Below are 16,576 nucleotides of genomic sequence, written 5' to 3' on the forward strand. Positions count from 1 at the left end.
CAGCTAACTTTAAGGGGGCAGGGAAATAGAATTTTACCATGTGCCCAGGAGGAGAACTAGAAATACTTGGTGCGGGAAATTTATATACAGAGTCTGCCCTTCCCTCCTTTTACACAAACAATAGCATACAGGATGCACACTGTCCTGTGTCTTGCTTTCTTACTTAATCAATCTTGGAGATTGTTTCATACCGGGCAATATGGACAGCACGAAGGCATGCTCGTTCTCTTTCAAACAGCTCACTTGCAGTACTCCTATTTCTCTCTTTCTACAGCAACTACATACTGTTGGGTGCACATAAGTTAAAATATGTATGACGTGACACCGTTGTATTAATTAGATGAAGAAAGCAAGTTAGAGAGCAGTCTATATATAGGAAGGCTTGTTTGTGAAAAAAATTTATTTGCGTGAGAAAATTCTGGAAGAAAACATAGCTAATCCGAATCGCATTTGACTCTGAGCAGGGAGGATCTTCATTTTGCTCTGTCCTCACGTCTTCGGGTTTTCTAATTTTTTCATAACTATCACTGTCATTGTCAGGGTGCATTTGGCTACTGGGAACAGAAGCCCAATCAAGAGAGGTTTGTGGGAGAACCCGGAGACTTCCGTGGGTCCATTTGTGCCTCAAGAACAGGGACCTTGCTTGTGCCATTCATTCACTCTATTTTGTTGAATAAATGAACATAAAATAAAAAATCAACCAGGCCCCTTGGAGTCTCAACCTAGGGATGAGTAGTCACTGCCGCTCAGTCACCCAGGCCCCGGTGGTTCTTTTTCTACCTCTAGCTCTTTTATTTCCATCTCTCCAATTGTCTTTCCAGAGTGATGTGCAATGAACATTTAGATGCTAGGTGAAAGAGACAAACACTTAGTTGCATCTAGAGGAGAACTTTCCTGAAGTTCATAAAATGAATAGGTAGAGGCCCCTTCTCTTCCTGCCAAGCAGTAAGGCAGGAAGCCGCTCCAGCCAGAACTGTGTGAATATTCTAATGCACTGGGCCAGAGGGGGAAGTAATAGGGAAAACACTTGCTATTATCGTAAAACTGACACTTGGCCAGGCGCGGTGGCTCACGCCTGTAATCCTAGCACTCTGGGAGGCCGAGGCGGGCGGATTGTTTGAGCTCAGGAGTTCGAGACCAGCCTGAGCAAGAGCAAGACCCCATCTCTACTAAAAATAGAAAGAAATTATATGGACAGCTAAAAATATATATAGAAAAAATTAGCCGGGCATGGTGGCGCATGCCTGTAGTCCCAGCTACTTGGGAGGCTGAGGCAGAAGGATCGCTTAAGCCCAGGAGTTTGAGGTTGCTGTGAGCTAGGCTGAGGCCACAGCACTCATTCTAGCCTGGGCAACAAAGTGAGACTCTGTCTCAAAAAAACAAACAAACAAACAAACAAAAACTGACACTTAAGTGGGCTGCACCATTTCTCATCTCCGTTATAGGTTGAATAGTGCCCCTCAAAAAAGATATTGGAGGCCAGGTACAGTGGCTCACGCCTGTAATCCTAGCACTCTGGGAGGCTAAGGCAGGAGGATCCCTTGAGCTCAGGAGTTCGAGACCAGCCTGAGCAAGAGTGAGACCCCCGTCTCTACTAAAAATAGAAAAAAATTAGCCGAGCATGATAGTTCATGCCTCTAGTCCCAGCTTCTCCAGAGGCTGAGGCAGGAGGATTGATTGAGCCCAGGAATTTGAGGTTGCTGTGAGCTATGATGATACCACTGCCCTCTCTACCCTGGGCCACAGAGGGAGACTCCTTCTCAAAAAAAAAAAAAAAAAAAAGATGTTGGAGTCCTAATCACCCAGTCTAACCACCCACCTGTGGCCGTGACCTGTGAGCTTGTCTGGGAAGAGAGTCTCTGCAGATGGGCAGTTAAGATGAGGTCATTAGGGAGGGCCCTAATATAACATGAACCATCTCTTTATAAAAAGGGGGGATTTGGACACACACAGAGGGAAGACGACATATAGACACAGGGAAGACTACATCTACAAGCCAAGAAATGCCAAGCAAACCACCAGGAGTGAGAGAGAGGCCTGGAACAGACCACCTCACAAGAAGGAGGGACCAACTCTGAAGGGACCAATCTTGCTGACACCTTGATCTCCCACTTCTGGCCTCCAGACTTGTGAGACACTAGATTTCTGTAGTTTAAGCCACCCAATTTGTAATCCTGAGAAACCAATATACCCCACCCCACCCCCGACACAGGCACTTTAATATTATTCAACCAAAGAATTCAAATATACAGAGGTGACCTCTAGAATCTGTAAACAAATGCTTACATGCTGGGAGTGGGGAGGGCTTTCTTAGGAAGAAACCCAGAATTTAAAAGCACCTTACAATGCACACCCCCACCCCCAACTCCTCAGCTTGGCGGTGGACCCTGACCTGGGAACAGACAGTTAGAAGCCCGTCCTGTGGCAAACTACAGACCTGCCATTGGCAACACCTGCCACACTCAGCCACATGTGCAGGGTGGAAACCCGTCCTCTCCCAGCAGTAAACCTTGAGACTTCAGATCAGGAAAACGTCTATTTATTCCAAAAAATACCAAGTCGCAGCTCCTCCGGCTGTCCTCACCAGGGAATTGGGGGAAGGGGCTGGTGTTGGAGAGACGGAGAGAGATTGTAGGGGGAGGCACAGCTGTGGAGGGTCTTCTGGTCCCAAACTGCTTCTCTTCTCTTTCAGAACTGCCCCCCTCCCACGGCCCCCAAATGAAGGGGAGATGCTTGCACGAGCGTGTGTGTGTTTCTGTGTGGGTGTGCACGCATGTCTGGGTGTGCATTTACTGAGGGGGCAGAGGAAGACTCAGATGTCGAGATCCCAGCTCAGGAAACATGGAGGGGGACTGGCAGGACACGCCTGCTGTCACACCACTGGAGACCTCACCCCACTATGGCTTATTTGAGATCAAATCAAGGCCCCAGGGTCAGGCAGCCTGTGCCAAGTGAATGGGGGTGGCGTGGGGTGGGGTACTCCTGGCATCCAGACGGGGAGAGCAAGTGGAGGGGGGCATACAAAAGCTGAAAGGCCCCAAGCCTCCACATTCCGGGGGCTGGAGAAAGCTGAGTGTTCCCTGGGGGTGTTGAGCAGAGAGGAGGGGGTGGGTGCTTGATCTGGCTCCTTTCAGGGATGTCACAGTCTGCCTGAGCCCTGCTGGGCTCGGGGAGGCCCTAAAAGGGGTGAGGGGAGCCCCTCAGAGCAGCTAGAAGCAATGGGGTTAGAAAGCTGGCACGGGGCCTAGGTAGACTGGGGTAGCCCCCCAGTTTCCTCAGTGTGGTGGGAGCCAGTTGTCTGCCCCAGACTCTGCACAAGGAGGGATAAACTGAGGTGCTAGTATTTTGGGGGAGACATAAGAGGGAGGGGGACGGCCCAGGGGAGGAAGAAGAGGCCCCCCCCCACCTCGCCCTGGGGGCTGGGGGAGGGGGGCACGTAGCCCTTTAAGAGTGGGGGAATGGCCGCCCCCCCGCAACATGGCTATGTACAAAGAGAATTGAGGGCAGATTGTGCATTGGGGACAATGTGTGTTAGGGTCTCCCGAAGGCCCTGGAGGTGCCTGGTGTGTTAGGGTGTTAGGGAGAGAGATGAGGAGCACCCCTGGCACCCACAGAGGGTGCTGGAAGGGACTACTGCCCTCCAGGTGTGCCTGCCCCAGGATCAGACCAGCAGAAGATATTAATAGCATTGAAGGCCCCAGATCAGTCACCAGCTGTGGGCCCTTCCTGCAACGTTCAGGGATCTCCGAGGAGAGTGTGGCCTGAGCTGGGGCAGCGCTTATCCTGGTAGGGGTCCAGCTAAGAGGGAGTGGGCAAGGGGCAGTAATGTCATCCAAGGACTGGAAAGCCCCACCTCTGGTGATGATGGGAGGTCATGGGTTGACCCTGTCATCAAGCAGATGGCTGGGCGAGGGGCAGTGATGTTATCAGGAGGGATCTGGATGCCCTCACCTGGTGAGGGAAGGAGGCTGGCTGAGGCCAAGTCTGTGGTGGGGTTGATCCAGGCATCATTGTAGGTCGGGAGTGAGGCAGTGACATAATCAAGAAGGGCCAGAGTGGGGGTGATGTCATCAAAGGGGGACAGCTGGGCCCTCCCCTGTCCATTTGCAGAAATGAGAAAATGGCATGTTGTGCTGGCTGCCCCTAAGGGAACAACTGTAAGGGCAGACGACTGCAACCCCAGACGACAGCTGCCATACAGCCTGTCGTGATATACTTGGCCCCTAAGATGATGGATCCTGGAAGGTGGTGGCACATGGTTGCGGTGGACCCTGGGAGATGATGACACTATGGTTATGGTGAATCTTAGTAGATGATGACATCATCAGCTCTCATGGATCACAGGAGATGATGACACCATGGTTAAAGTGGATTCTGAGAGGTGATGACACCAATGGCTCTCATGGATCCTGGGACATGAAGACACCATGGTTGAAGTGGGTCCCAGGAGATGAAGACATCATTGGCGCTCATGGATTCTGGCAGGTGATGGCACATGGTTGAAGTGGATCCTAGGAGTTATGATACCAAAGCTATGGTAGATCCTGAGACATGAGACACATGATTAAAGAGGATCTTGGGAGATGATGACACCATGGTTGAAGTGTATCCTGGAAGGTTATGACATCACGCATGGTTCAATCTTGGCAGGTGATGACACCACAATCATGAGGGATTATGGAAAATGGTAGCATCATCAGTCCCAGTGGATTTCAGTAGAGGATGTCACCGTCAGGCATAGTGAACTCTGAAAGATAATAACATCATTGGTCATGGAGGAATCTGAGAGATGATGACACCATGGCTGTGGTGGATCCTGGGAGGTGATGACACCAAGGCTGTGATAGAATCTGAGAGATGATGACACCATGGCTGTGGTAGATCCTGGGAGGTGATGACACCATGGCTGTGGTGGATCCTGGGAGGTGATGACACCATGGCTGTGGTGGATCCTGGGAGGCAATGACACCATGGCTATGGGGAATCATGGAAGATGGTGACATTGGCTTTGGGGAATGTTGGGAGATTATGACAATATTAGTCATGGTCTATGCTGGAAGAGGATGATACCATAGTTGTGGTGGGTCATAGGGAATCCTTGGAAATGATGCCATCATCAGACATGGGTAACATTTGACCCCAGGTGGAATGCCATCATGAGTGGTGGGCATAATATGGTGCTACTGATGCCATCAGCAAGGTCAATAGCAGGCTCACCCCAACCCCCTCCCCCCAGTACGAGGCCAGGACTTTGTTGACAGAGGCAATGTTGTCTCTAGATATGGCAGAAAGAAGTGAGGCCAGGCTTTGGGCTACCTATGAGTCCCATGACTCCAACTGGAGTCCCATGACTCTCATGACCCCTGGGAACAGAAGCCTGTCTGGGGGTTCTGTCCCTCCAGAATTGCTGCACAGAGGCAGGACCCAAGGCCCCATCCCCCTTCAGAGGGTCTGATGGAGATTCTGTTGGGCCTGTCCCTGGGGTCGGGGGAAGGAGCAACAAAGCTGAGTCATGGCGGGACAAGGCAGAAACTGGGACACCACGGACAGTGATGGTGGCCAGAATGGGCACTGCCTCCGAGGAGGAAGCGCTTGGTGATGAAGTCATAGTACTGGGGGCAGAGGCACCACCACCACCAATCCACACACAGACCCTCATCTCTGGAGTAGGCCTCTCCATGGGGGTGGCCTCCTCAGTGATGCACCCCTCAGATGACATCTCAGCCCAGGGCACTCTCTCTGGCATCTTCCCCAGGGTGGGGACGCCCTGTCTTCTTAGGACATGGCAGCAGCAGTGGAAATGTCTCCTTGTGTCATCTCAGAGCATGTGGCATCTGGTGGTGACATCACAGAAGGGGTTTCATCCTGGAGGTCCCAGAGGGGATTGTCATCTCTGGTGATGACATCACAAGAAGAGGCATGGTCCCTCTGATGACGTCATAGGGCAAGGCACCTTCTCTGGTGATGGCATCACAGGAGGGAGCCAGGGTCCCCGTGATAATGATGGGGAAAGGGCTTTCTCTCTAGTGAGGACACAGTCAATGAGGTATTCTCCCCTGCGTGTGTCCCAGCAAGATGGCTTTTTCTGTAGCGATGACATCATAGGACAGATGCATCTTCTCTGCAGTGAAGATACAGGAAGAAAGTATTTCCTCCATGACTATGATGCCAAAAGAGGCCTTAGAGCTAAAGAAGACAACGCAGGGGTGAGACTTGTCTCTTCAGTGACATCATGGGAAGGAATCTTTGTCTCTAGGAATGATGTCATGGGACAAGGCATCATCTCTGCTGTTACCTCACAGGAAGGAAGTCTTTGTGATAATGCCAGAGAACACAGACATGGCCTTCAGCAATGACCTTGTAGGCAGACCTCTTCCTCTGTGATGACCTCATGGGAAGGAGGTTTTGTCCCTGTGATGACATCACAGAACACAGACATTTCTGCTAGCGATGCCCTCATGGGTGGGCCTCTTCTGTAATGACATCACGGGAAGGAGGCCTTGGCTCAAACAGTGAATAATGGGAGAGGAATCTTGTCCACCGTGACATACCGAAGGAGGCTTTGCCTCCCATCCAAGGGCGGATCTGGTCTCAGGCCCCTGCGGCGTGTGAACCTGTGTCGGGGGGTCCAGGCTGGGATGGGGGTCCCGGGGAGGCCGCAGCCCCCCAGTCCCCGGCCCTGGCCTCAGACCGTCACTTCGTTCTTGCTGGCAGTGCGCAGGTGCTGGGGCAGGTGGTGGCCGGGGATGAACTGCAGCTGCTCCAGCGTGCCCTGGCGCTGGAAGGGCGGCCTGCGCGCCAGCGTGCCCCCGCCCCCGCCGGCGTCGGACATCCAGGCGGGCTGCGGCGAGCCGTGCAGGGCATGGTGGTGGTGGGCGTGCAGGCCGGACGATGGCAGCCCGTGCAGCGGCGTGGGGGGCCCCCCGGGCCCCAGCAGCAGGTTGGAATGTGAGGCGGCCAGGCTGGCCCGGGTGGTGGGCTCGGGGGGCAGCGCAGGGCTGCGCGGGGGCGACAGGAGGTGCTCGCGACTCTGGCGCAGGGCCTCAGGAGAGGACAGCAGCAGGTGCTCCTGCGACACCAGGCGCGCGCGCGGCAGCGTGAACTCGTAGCGCGAGGCCCGGCCCCCGTCGCCCAGCAGGTGCTCCTGGGACATGACCCGCCGCGGGTTGGGCGCGGGCGTCAGGCCCAGCTCCTCCGGGCCGCCCCAGGCATCCATTCGGTAGCCGCCCCCGGTGCCGGGTCGCCGCAGCGTGTGCAGGGGCAGGGTTCCGCGGGGCCCCTCCGCCAGGTGCCGGCGCTTGAGGTAGGCCTCGTCCAGATCCTTCTCGGCTGGGGGAAGAAGGGAAGAAGCCACAGAAGTGGGTCCCCTGCCGGCCCAGAGCCTTCCTGCCCTCCTGACTTCCTTATGCCTCCTCCCATCCTGTACCATCCCCGCAAGGACCCCAGGCATCACCCAGGACGCCCTGGTCATCAGCCTGGGTATGGAGCAGTGATCCCCAAATTTTAATCAATCAGAACCGCCAGGCTAGCTATATGGCCAACATGCAGGTTCCCGGGGCCCAGCCCGCAGTGCTGGGCCAGTAGATGCGGGGGACTCTTCCTTTTTTCTTTCCTGGCCTCCAAGTAGCCCTTCTTTTGGGTACAACGCAACTCTTGCTTTGGGGGAACTGCTGTCCCTTCCTTTCTATCCTATAGCAGTGATTTTCAAACTTGGAGCTGTGACCCATGGGTGGATTGTGAAGACAATTTTGTGGGTAATGACCAGCATTTTGAAAAATGAAAGAAAGACAGAACAGAAAATTATCAGAAGGTGTCCATATAATAGGGGAATAAGGGTAAGTGCAGTTTCATAAAATTTTTATTTCAGATATGTGTGCGATCGGAACATTAAAGGATGAAATGACATAATATCTGGGATTTATTTTAAAAGAATCTACCAAAAGTTGGGGCAGACAGAGTATAGATTAACAAAATGGTGCTCTCTGTGAAGGCTGGGTGATGGGAACATGGGGCTCATTTTATAATTTTCTCTATTCCTGTGTATGTTTAAAATGTCCACAATATGTTTCAAACCTTTCCTGTAATTAAAAAAAAATGTATATATGTGAATCGCATGGGTCACGATATAAAAAGTGTTTCTGAGTGTGGCTCATAGTTTAAAATGTTTGAAGGCTGCTCCACTGCCAGGGGTGGGCCACAGACTGGGAAATGTCCAGTCAGAGTCACAGGGATTGGTTCAGGGATGGGCATGTAACTCAATTTGGGCCAATGGGATCCAGGCCTGGGATTTTTGCTGGAATCCTTGGGAGAGGCTCTTTTCTGCCAGGGTCGCTAAGCTGGTAGAATGGCAGTCTGAAAATTGTCATGGCTATCTTTGCCCCAATAAGGGGAGAATGTGTCTGCAAATGAGGCCAGCTGACTGCTCAGCAGAGCTGAGAGATGTGGAATCCTGGAGACAGCTTTTGAGCTCCCAGACCAGCCATGCTGCAAGCAAGTGCCCTGTAGACTTTCCATTATCAAGCCAACGTTTAGTTGTTGTTGTTGTTGTTGTTCGCTTAAATTGTACTTCTGTTAAGTGCAAGTACAAGTCCTAATGAACACAATAAGTCTTGCAGATGGAGGGGGACCGTGAATTTGCATTAAAAAAAAAACACCCCAGGTAATTCTGGAACAAACTTGGTAGTAAAGCCTGGGCGCGCAGGCCACTATCCATGGTTCTGAACCTGGACTCTGTCCCTGTTCCCGCCCGGTCACAACCCCCGCTGCCCTTCCCAGAACTCACCCAGCCTCTTGAGGGAGGAGTAGCGGTTCAGCTCGGATTTCATAGCGGCTTCGTAGGATGGGGGCAGATGCGACAGGTTGTGGAAGGACCGAGAGCAGGACAGCGTGGAGTAGTGCAAGGAGGGGCTGGGCGGTGGCATGGCGCGCCAATCTGGGGCAAAGGGGGCAGGGCCAGGGTCAGTCAGCGCCTCTGCCCTCAGACCCAGGGGGCCGGTCCCCAGCCCCTCCTCCCTCAGGCCCAGGGGTCCCATCCCCAGCCCCTCCTCCCTCAGACCCAGGGGGCTGGTCCCCAGCCCCTCCTCCCTCAGACCCAGGGGTCCCATCCCCAGCCCCTCCTCCCTCAGACTCAGCTGATCCTCAGGGTGTTAGAAATCTCAGATTCCAGCCCCTCAAAACTCCAGCAGTTCAGTCTCCCTCACTCCCCCCACAGGAGACAGACTTGTTGCTGGGGAGGGGACATGGCCCAGGAGGGAGCACCTGTCATTTGTCAGTACCCACTGAATGCCTGGCCCCAGGCTAGGGGGTGCACTCCATGCATTTTCTCCACAACTGGGTGGGAGTGAGATGACCACTTTTGGTGTCCATATAAGGAACCTGAGGCTCACTTGGTGACCTGGCCAGACTGTGAGTGCCGTGAGGGCCGGGCTCACAGGGTCTCACTCCTGCTCTTTACTGGGCACCTGGCCCGGGCTGGCCCGACACAAGGGTGGGAGGGGAAGGAGCCCTGCTCCTCCTCGCAGCCCAGGCCCTCATCCATACCCATTGTGCCGCCATGGTGCTTGGGGCTGCCGACGTTGAGGTGCAGGTAGTTGTGGTGTAAATTATCTGGGAGGACCGAGAAGGAAGCCGATATTACTGCCATTGCCTGCTCCCAGCTGGCACCGCTGCTCTGCTGTCTCAGAAGGATCCTGGCCCAAGCTTGTTAGAGCCCCACAGATCAACCCATGCTATTGGCCACGTGGGGGAAACTGAGACTGGGCACTTGAGGGTGGAAAGTGTGGGCACAGGCTCATGGCTTGGTAAGTGGGCTATCCCCAGTCTCTACCGCCCAACCCAATACCAAGTCTGGAGATCTGGGGCTCTCCTTGCCTCCTCCCTCCACCTCCCCACTCACATCCACTTGCTGATGTCTGCAGCCTCTTCCACCATCCCTTCCCTCAACCACACTGCTCTCTGATTCTCAAATGAGCCCAGCATGGTTCTGCCACAGACCCTTTGCACGTGCTACTGTGCTTTTCTTGCTGCCTTGAATTCCTTCTTCCCATCTTTGCCTGAAGACTCCTACTTATCCTTCAAGATCCAACTTGAATGTCTCTTCTCCTCCACCCCTGGCTCCAGCTCAGTCCTCATCCTCTTCCTGCCTGGCATCATCTCAGCCTCCTCCTGAGCCTCTTTCCTCTCATCTCTGCCCTTCACATGGGCTTCAGAGAAATAGTTCTTCCACCCACTTCTGACTGTGCTGCTCCCCTGCTCTAACTTCTCTGTGGCTCCCCATCACCCCCAGGATAAAGGCAGAGCTCCTCAGCTCAGCCAGGCACTCATGGTCCTTCTTGAGGTCTCTGTCCACCCTCTCCCTGGCCTTAGGTCTGGCTGCCTCACAAGCTCCCCTAGCCCCAGTAATTCCCCTCATCCTTCAGGCCTTGGCTCAGACAGTACTCCCTGGGGGAAGCCCTCCTGCCCCTCGAACCAGACAAGACTTTTCTCAATTCCCACTTAGAGCTCCTTGGACTTCTCCACTGATGCCCTCATCATGAAATATAATATAAAAATATTGTATTATATTTTAGATAATAATTATATAATAAATATATTACATTTATTATAGCATATTTAAAATGTTATATAATGAATACATAATAATTATATTTAACAATTATAAGAGCTCACACTTAGGTAGTATTTCTTTTCCTTGTCTTACACATTGATCTAAGTATCTGACTCATTAACTCATTTGATCTTCACAGTAACCCTATGAGGTGAGTGGTGTTGTGTTTCGTATTTTACAGATGAGAAAACTGAGACCCAGAGAGGTGAAGTCACTTGTCCCAGGTCACACAGTGGCAGAGCCAGGATTCAAACCCAAGCAGTCTGGCTCCCCACGAATTCTAATTCAATAGTTAAGAGTGTCCTTATGTGTAACTGGCTGTCGGGTGGCCTGATACCGAGCTCAGGGGCTGAGAATGTCTAAATCTAAATCACCAACCGAGGTGTCCGTGGCGCCCATCCAGGCCGTCCACCGGAGGGCAAGGAGGGGGCCTGACTCACTATGGAGTCCCCAGCCCCGCCCCCCATCGCCAGGATGAAGGACAGAACGGTTCAGGGCGGGCAGAGGTGGGGCAGGGCCTGGGCAATGGGGGTGGGGCCATCCGGGGGGCGGAGCTACAGGGACGAAGGGCGTGGCCCGAGACGGATGCTGCAGCCGCCACACCCACGTCCCACTCACCGAGGTTGGAGGACTTCACGGTATTGTAGAGGCTCTTGGGCGTCCTGGGGGCTATGCTGTCGGAACCCCCGAGCCCAGGGGTCAGGGAGCTGCTTCGGGCCCGGTCTGGGCGGGTCCCAGGCCCTCCCTGATGCCTCAGAATGTCCACCAGAGCCCTAAAGGTGGTAGAGAGACGGTCAGCGGCCTGGGGCCTGGGGATGGGGGGGCGGGGGCGGGGGGGGGAATCAGTCCACTCAGACTTGCTTCTCGCCTTTGGCCACGCCCCCTCCTCACTGGCCACGCCCCCTCCTCACTGGCCACGCCACCTCCCAATGTGATACTTTGGCCCATTTTCATGGGCCTTCCCCAATTCATTTGGACCCCACTCCTTCTGTGGTCCCTCCCATATCCTCCTCCCTGTAGGCCCTCCCCATCCTGAATCTGGGGCCCTATTTCTGCTCCTGTTGCAGCCTTCCCCATGACACTAAGGGGTGCCCCATTCACCCTGGTATGTGGACCCCAAATCTTAGAATCACCCTTGACTCCCTTTTTTTCCTTCACGCCTTTCAGCAATGCCGTGGATTCAACCTCCAAAGTACAGCCCGAAGCGAACCACTTCTCACCACCTCTGCTGCCCCCAGCACCCTCTCTGACCTGCACCATCACAACGGCCTCCTCACGGGTCTGCCCAGGTCCGCCCCTGCCTCTACAGTCCAGTCACACACGCACAGCTCAGTGACTTTTAAAAATTGTCAGAGGGCATCACCCCATCACACTCAGCATAAACACCCTGCCTGCCTCTCCTCACCTCCTCCCGCCCACCGCACTCCAGCTGCACTGGCCCCTTTCCCGTCCTGCAAACAAGTCACCTGGGGGCTTTGCAGGTGCCATTCCCTCCACCGGGAATGTCCCTCCCACAGATACCTGCTTCTCCATTCATCAGGTCTCTGCTCTGAAAGGCCTTTTCTGACCATTTGATATAAACCAGCACCCACTCCTCCAAAACTGTGTGCTGTTTTATCTTCTTCACAGCAACTACCAAGATCTAAAATTATATTGCATATGCATATACGTACTGACTCCACCACTAACATGTAGTGAACACCTGCCATGTGCCAGGACTCTACATGAATCAACCCAGTTAATATTCATTACAATCTGAATACGTGCGGACTATTTGCTTCATTGCATAGACAGGAAACTGAGGCACAGAGAGGTTAAGCAAATTGTCCAGGGTCACACGGCCTGCAGGCAGCGAACCTGGGTTTGGAAGCCTGGCTTATCAGGGCAGAGACCTTATTTTGTCCGCTGTGGTGTCTCCAGCTTCTGGCCCACAGGAGTTGCTCAAGAAATATTTGTCCAGTGAATGAGGACCCAAGCTTCCCCTGCTCCCGCCATCACTCAGTCGGTTCTGACACATCTATCCTCAGGCCCTGCCCGTCTTCCGCTGCTGCCGGTGGCTGCCACCTCGGCCTCTCACCACGCCCCCATCACTGTAGCCCCGCCCCTCAGATGGCCTCACCTCCACTGTCCAGACCCCGCCCCCAGGCTCCCTTCGGTCCAACTCGAGCACACACCCACCTGGGCACGTTGATCTCACGGTGCGCCCTGGGCGCACGGGACGCCTTGCTGAAGGCCACTTTGGCGCCGACACCCACGGCCAGGGCAAAGCTGATGACCCCGCACACCACATAGGCCGTGCTGCCCCCGGGGCCTTCGCCCCCGCGTCCCCCGGGTCCCCCCGCCCGGCCGCCTTCCAGCCACCCGGCCTGGCCGGGCCCTGGCCCCCCGCCCGCACCCCCGGCGCCCCCGGCGCCCCCGGCCAGCGGCGGCGGCGTGGTGGCCCAGCGTGGCGTGTCGTAGTTGGAGCAGGAAGCCTGAGCCAGGCGCATGTGGCGGTGCTCGCAGCAGAAGCGGTAGTGGCAGGTGCCACAGCAGAAGCGGTAGGAGCCGGTGCTGCAGTTGAAGGTGGCGTCGTACTGGCCCATGACATCGTAGTAGCCATGGCAGAGCTCGGCGGGAGGGGGCGCCCGCGCCGCGGCACCCGTCCCACCTGCGGAGCCGGTCCTGGTGCCGTTGGCGCCCGGGCCCGCCGCGCCCCCGCTGCCGGTCAGCGCCCCGGTCAGGCGCCGCAGGTGCGCCAGCAGGGCGGGCAGCGGGCCCGGGGGCTCGGCGCTCGTGGTGTTGGACGGGCGCGCCCCGGCCAGGCCCGAGGTGGCCGCCAGGAGTGCGAGGAGCAGGAGGGCCGGCATGGGGCGCGCAGGAGGTCGGACCCGGCCGCCAGGCTGCAGAGGTGGGAGCGGTGGGCGGGAGAGAGATGGCCAGAGGAGGGGACGTGCAGCGGGGTGGGCAGAGAGGCTGGGGGAGGCGGGCCAGGGGAGGTAGAGGGGCGGAGAGCGTCAGCAAGGATGGGGGCGCGTGGGCCAGAGTTGCGCCCCACGCGGCGGCGGGCGGCGCGAGAGAGCGGAGGAGGCGCGCCCGGACGCGCCGGAGGAGAGGAAAATGGCAATGTGCGGACGGAAAAAGGATCAGACGGGTGATGAATGGGGGAAAGAGATTGGGAGGACCGACGAGACATCAGGGGGTGTGCAGAAATCAGAGGGAAGGGCAAAAAGCAGAGACGCGTGACGGAAGGCGACGGAACCGGTGCGGGAGGGGCGGGGGGGCGGGGAAGTGGGGGCCGAGGAGGGCAGGAAGGGAGACAGATGAGGGGTGGGTGGGAGAAGGGAGAAAAGAAAGGGAGGAGGAGGGGGGGAGGAAGGGAGGCAGAGAGAGATTGAAGTTGAGAATTTGAGCGTAGAGACCAGGCAGCGGGAAGAGGTAGCGCTGGGTTTCCAGCCTGCGCGCTGCTGAGATTGGGGCAGAATCCCACTTTTGTGGGAGCCGGTCCTGTGCATCACAGGATGTTTAGCAGCATCCACCGGACGCTGGGAGCGTCCACATCCCCCCAGCTTGCGACAGGCACTGTCAAATGTCCCCCTGGTGGGACAGGCACAATTGCCCTCGCCTCGTTGAGAACCACTGGCTTACACCATATGCTCCTCAGCCACCCCCCAGTGCCCATGTCTCTCCTTTATTTAGGGCTAGTAACCGAAGGACCCCAGGCCTCTCTCACACACACACACACCCCACATTCTTACAGCGTCAGGTCTGAAATGTCTCCGTCCACAGCTGGCGGGCAGCGTAGCAGAGTGGTTTATCTCCCAGCTGCCTGACACTGACAGGCTTTTACCTAAGCCCCCGTCCCTCAGTTTCCCCATCTGTAAAATGGGGTAAGGATGGTTATCCTTATCACTGGTGGTCGGGAGAGCGAACATGTGTAAAGAGCCTAGAACAATGCCTGGCATGTTGCAGGTGGAAGCGTTTGGTGCTGCTGCTACTATTTCAGAAGGGAGATACAGGGTAAGGAGGGATGATGCAGAAGAGAGGTGTGGGAGTCAGGGGCCAGATGGGACAGGTCTTTCAGCTGCTTCTACGGCAGCAGTCCAGCCATGTCCCAGACACGTCCAGTAGACCGGATGGACACAGAGGGATGATGGCAGTGGGGAGGATGCCAGGGTCAAGGATAGGGAGGTCTGACCCCCCCAGGAGGAATGACCTAGGGGTTAAAGGCAGGCTCTGGGGTGACAGCCCCCACCAAGCCCCACTTTTCCCCTCTGCAAGATGATGATTCGCATAGCCCTGAAGGGGACTTCCACGAAGCTTAGCCCAGGGGCCAGCAGTGAGAGACACGGATTCCTTCTGCAAATATGCACCTGATAAATGTCTACTGAGCATCTTTGCTGGACTGAAAGCTGTTGTGCGCACTGAGGATGCAGCGGTGAGTGAACCCACAAGGTCCCTGCCTTTGGGGGGCTTTATGCTCTAGTGAGGGGAGAGTCACCAAGCAGACACAAATGAATGTGATACATGTTGAAGATGATTGTGAAGAAATATTGAGCAATTATGAAGGAAGCTGTGAAGAAATGAAAGCAACCTAAAGGGATGCGGGATGGAATTAATTTGCTAACTATAATTCAGTATTACTTTTATTATTTGTCCCTTGCCATTTGTGTGTGTCTAGGGAGCACACCACTGCCAACAAAATTGCTAGTAGTTGGGATGGGGGAGGCTTACGGGGGCCCCAAGCCTCCTGAAGCCTCAGCTCATCCCCTCCCGCAGGAGTCTAAACTCTCCCTTTCAGTTCTAGCTTGGACCTCTCCCCTGAACTTGTTGTACAATACTCCAGTGCCTATTCAATGCCTCCACTTGGGTGGTTAATAGGCATATTAGAAGTGATTTTGGCCGGGCACAGTGACTCACACCTGTAATCCTAGCACTCTGGGAGGCCAAGGCTGGAGGATCACCTGAAGTCAGGAGTTTGAGACCAGCCTGAGCAACAGTGAGACCCCGTTTCTATTAAAAATAGAAAAAATTAGCCGGGCGTCTTGGCATGCACCTGTAGTCCCAGCTACTGGGGAGGCTGAGGCAGGAGGATTGCTTGAGGCCAGGACTTTGAGGTTGCAGTGAGCTATGATGACTTCACTGCACTCCAGCCAGGGCGACAAAGTGAGACTCTTTCTCAAAAAAAAAGGGAAAGAAAAGAAGAAGTGGTTTGGCCCACACTGTGGAAGAGAGTTTGGTGGTTCCTTAAAAAGTTAAACAGAATTACCACACGACCCAGCAATTCCACTCCTAGGTATCTATCCTAAAGAATTCAAAACATAAGTTCACACAAAAACTTACATGTGAATGTTCATAGGAGCATGTTGCACAACGGGCAAAAAGTGGAAACAACCGAAGTGACCTTCACTTGGAATGGATAAACAAAACGTGGCACATCTATACAATGGAATATTATTCAGCCATAAAAGGAACAGAGCTCTGCTACATGCTACAGCACGCATGAACCTTGAAGACATTATGTTCAGTGAACAAAGCCAGACATAAACATCACACAGTATATGACTTCACGTATATGAAACGTCCACAATAGTCAGATCCACACAGACAGAAAGCCGGTGGGGAACTGCTTGGCGCTAGCTGGAGGAGGAGAATGGGAGTGACTGGATACTGGGCTTCCTTTTGGGGTGATGAGAATGTTCTGGAACTGGATAGTGGTGATGGTTGCACAACATAGTGAATATACTAAATGCCACTGAATTGTACATTTAAAAATGGCTAAATGGTTAAATTTTGCGTTAAAATTGTGTATTTTGCCACAATTTAAAAAAACAGCGTAGGTCAGTCAGATGCCGTCAACCGCTTCCCCGGTGAGACTGCTTTAGCTTCCTGTCACCCTGGTAATAAACCCTAACTCTGCGCCAGGAGCTCCTCCTTTCCTCCCTTCCCTGTTTCCTTCATGTCTTTCCAGGTTCATGCCCAAGAGATTCC

At 54.5% G+C, this 16,576-nt stretch overlaps 1 protein-coding gene and 1 pseudogene across 1 annotated transcript; both read right to left on the bottom strand.

Moving 5' to 3' along the window:
• Positions 1-5,720: 5,720 nt before the first annotated feature.
• On the bottom strand, positions 5,721-6,423 carry LOC123624193 (annotated as a pseudogene).
• A 262-nt stretch (positions 6,424-6,685) lies between these two features.
• On the bottom strand, positions 6,686-13,455 carry SHISA7 (shisa family member 7). The gene is made up of 4 exons (XM_045532800.1): positions 12,785-13,455; positions 11,225-11,379; positions 8,783-8,932; positions 6,686-7,329 (listed from the first exon to the last, which is right to left on the bottom strand). Exons 1-4 carry the CDS (start codon positions 13,453-13,455, stop codon positions 6,686-6,688), a joined length of 1,620 nt encoding a protein of 539 aa, XP_045388756.1.
• Between the last annotated feature and the right edge of the window lie 3,121 nt (positions 13,456-16,576).

This window comes from Lemur catta, chromosome 19 (assembly GCF_020740605.2).
Source record: "Lemur catta isolate mLemCat1 chromosome 19, mLemCat1.pri, whole genome shotgun sequence".
In the NCBI taxonomy this organism is placed as follows: Eukaryota; Metazoa; Chordata; class Mammalia; order Primates; family Lemuridae; genus Lemur; species Lemur catta.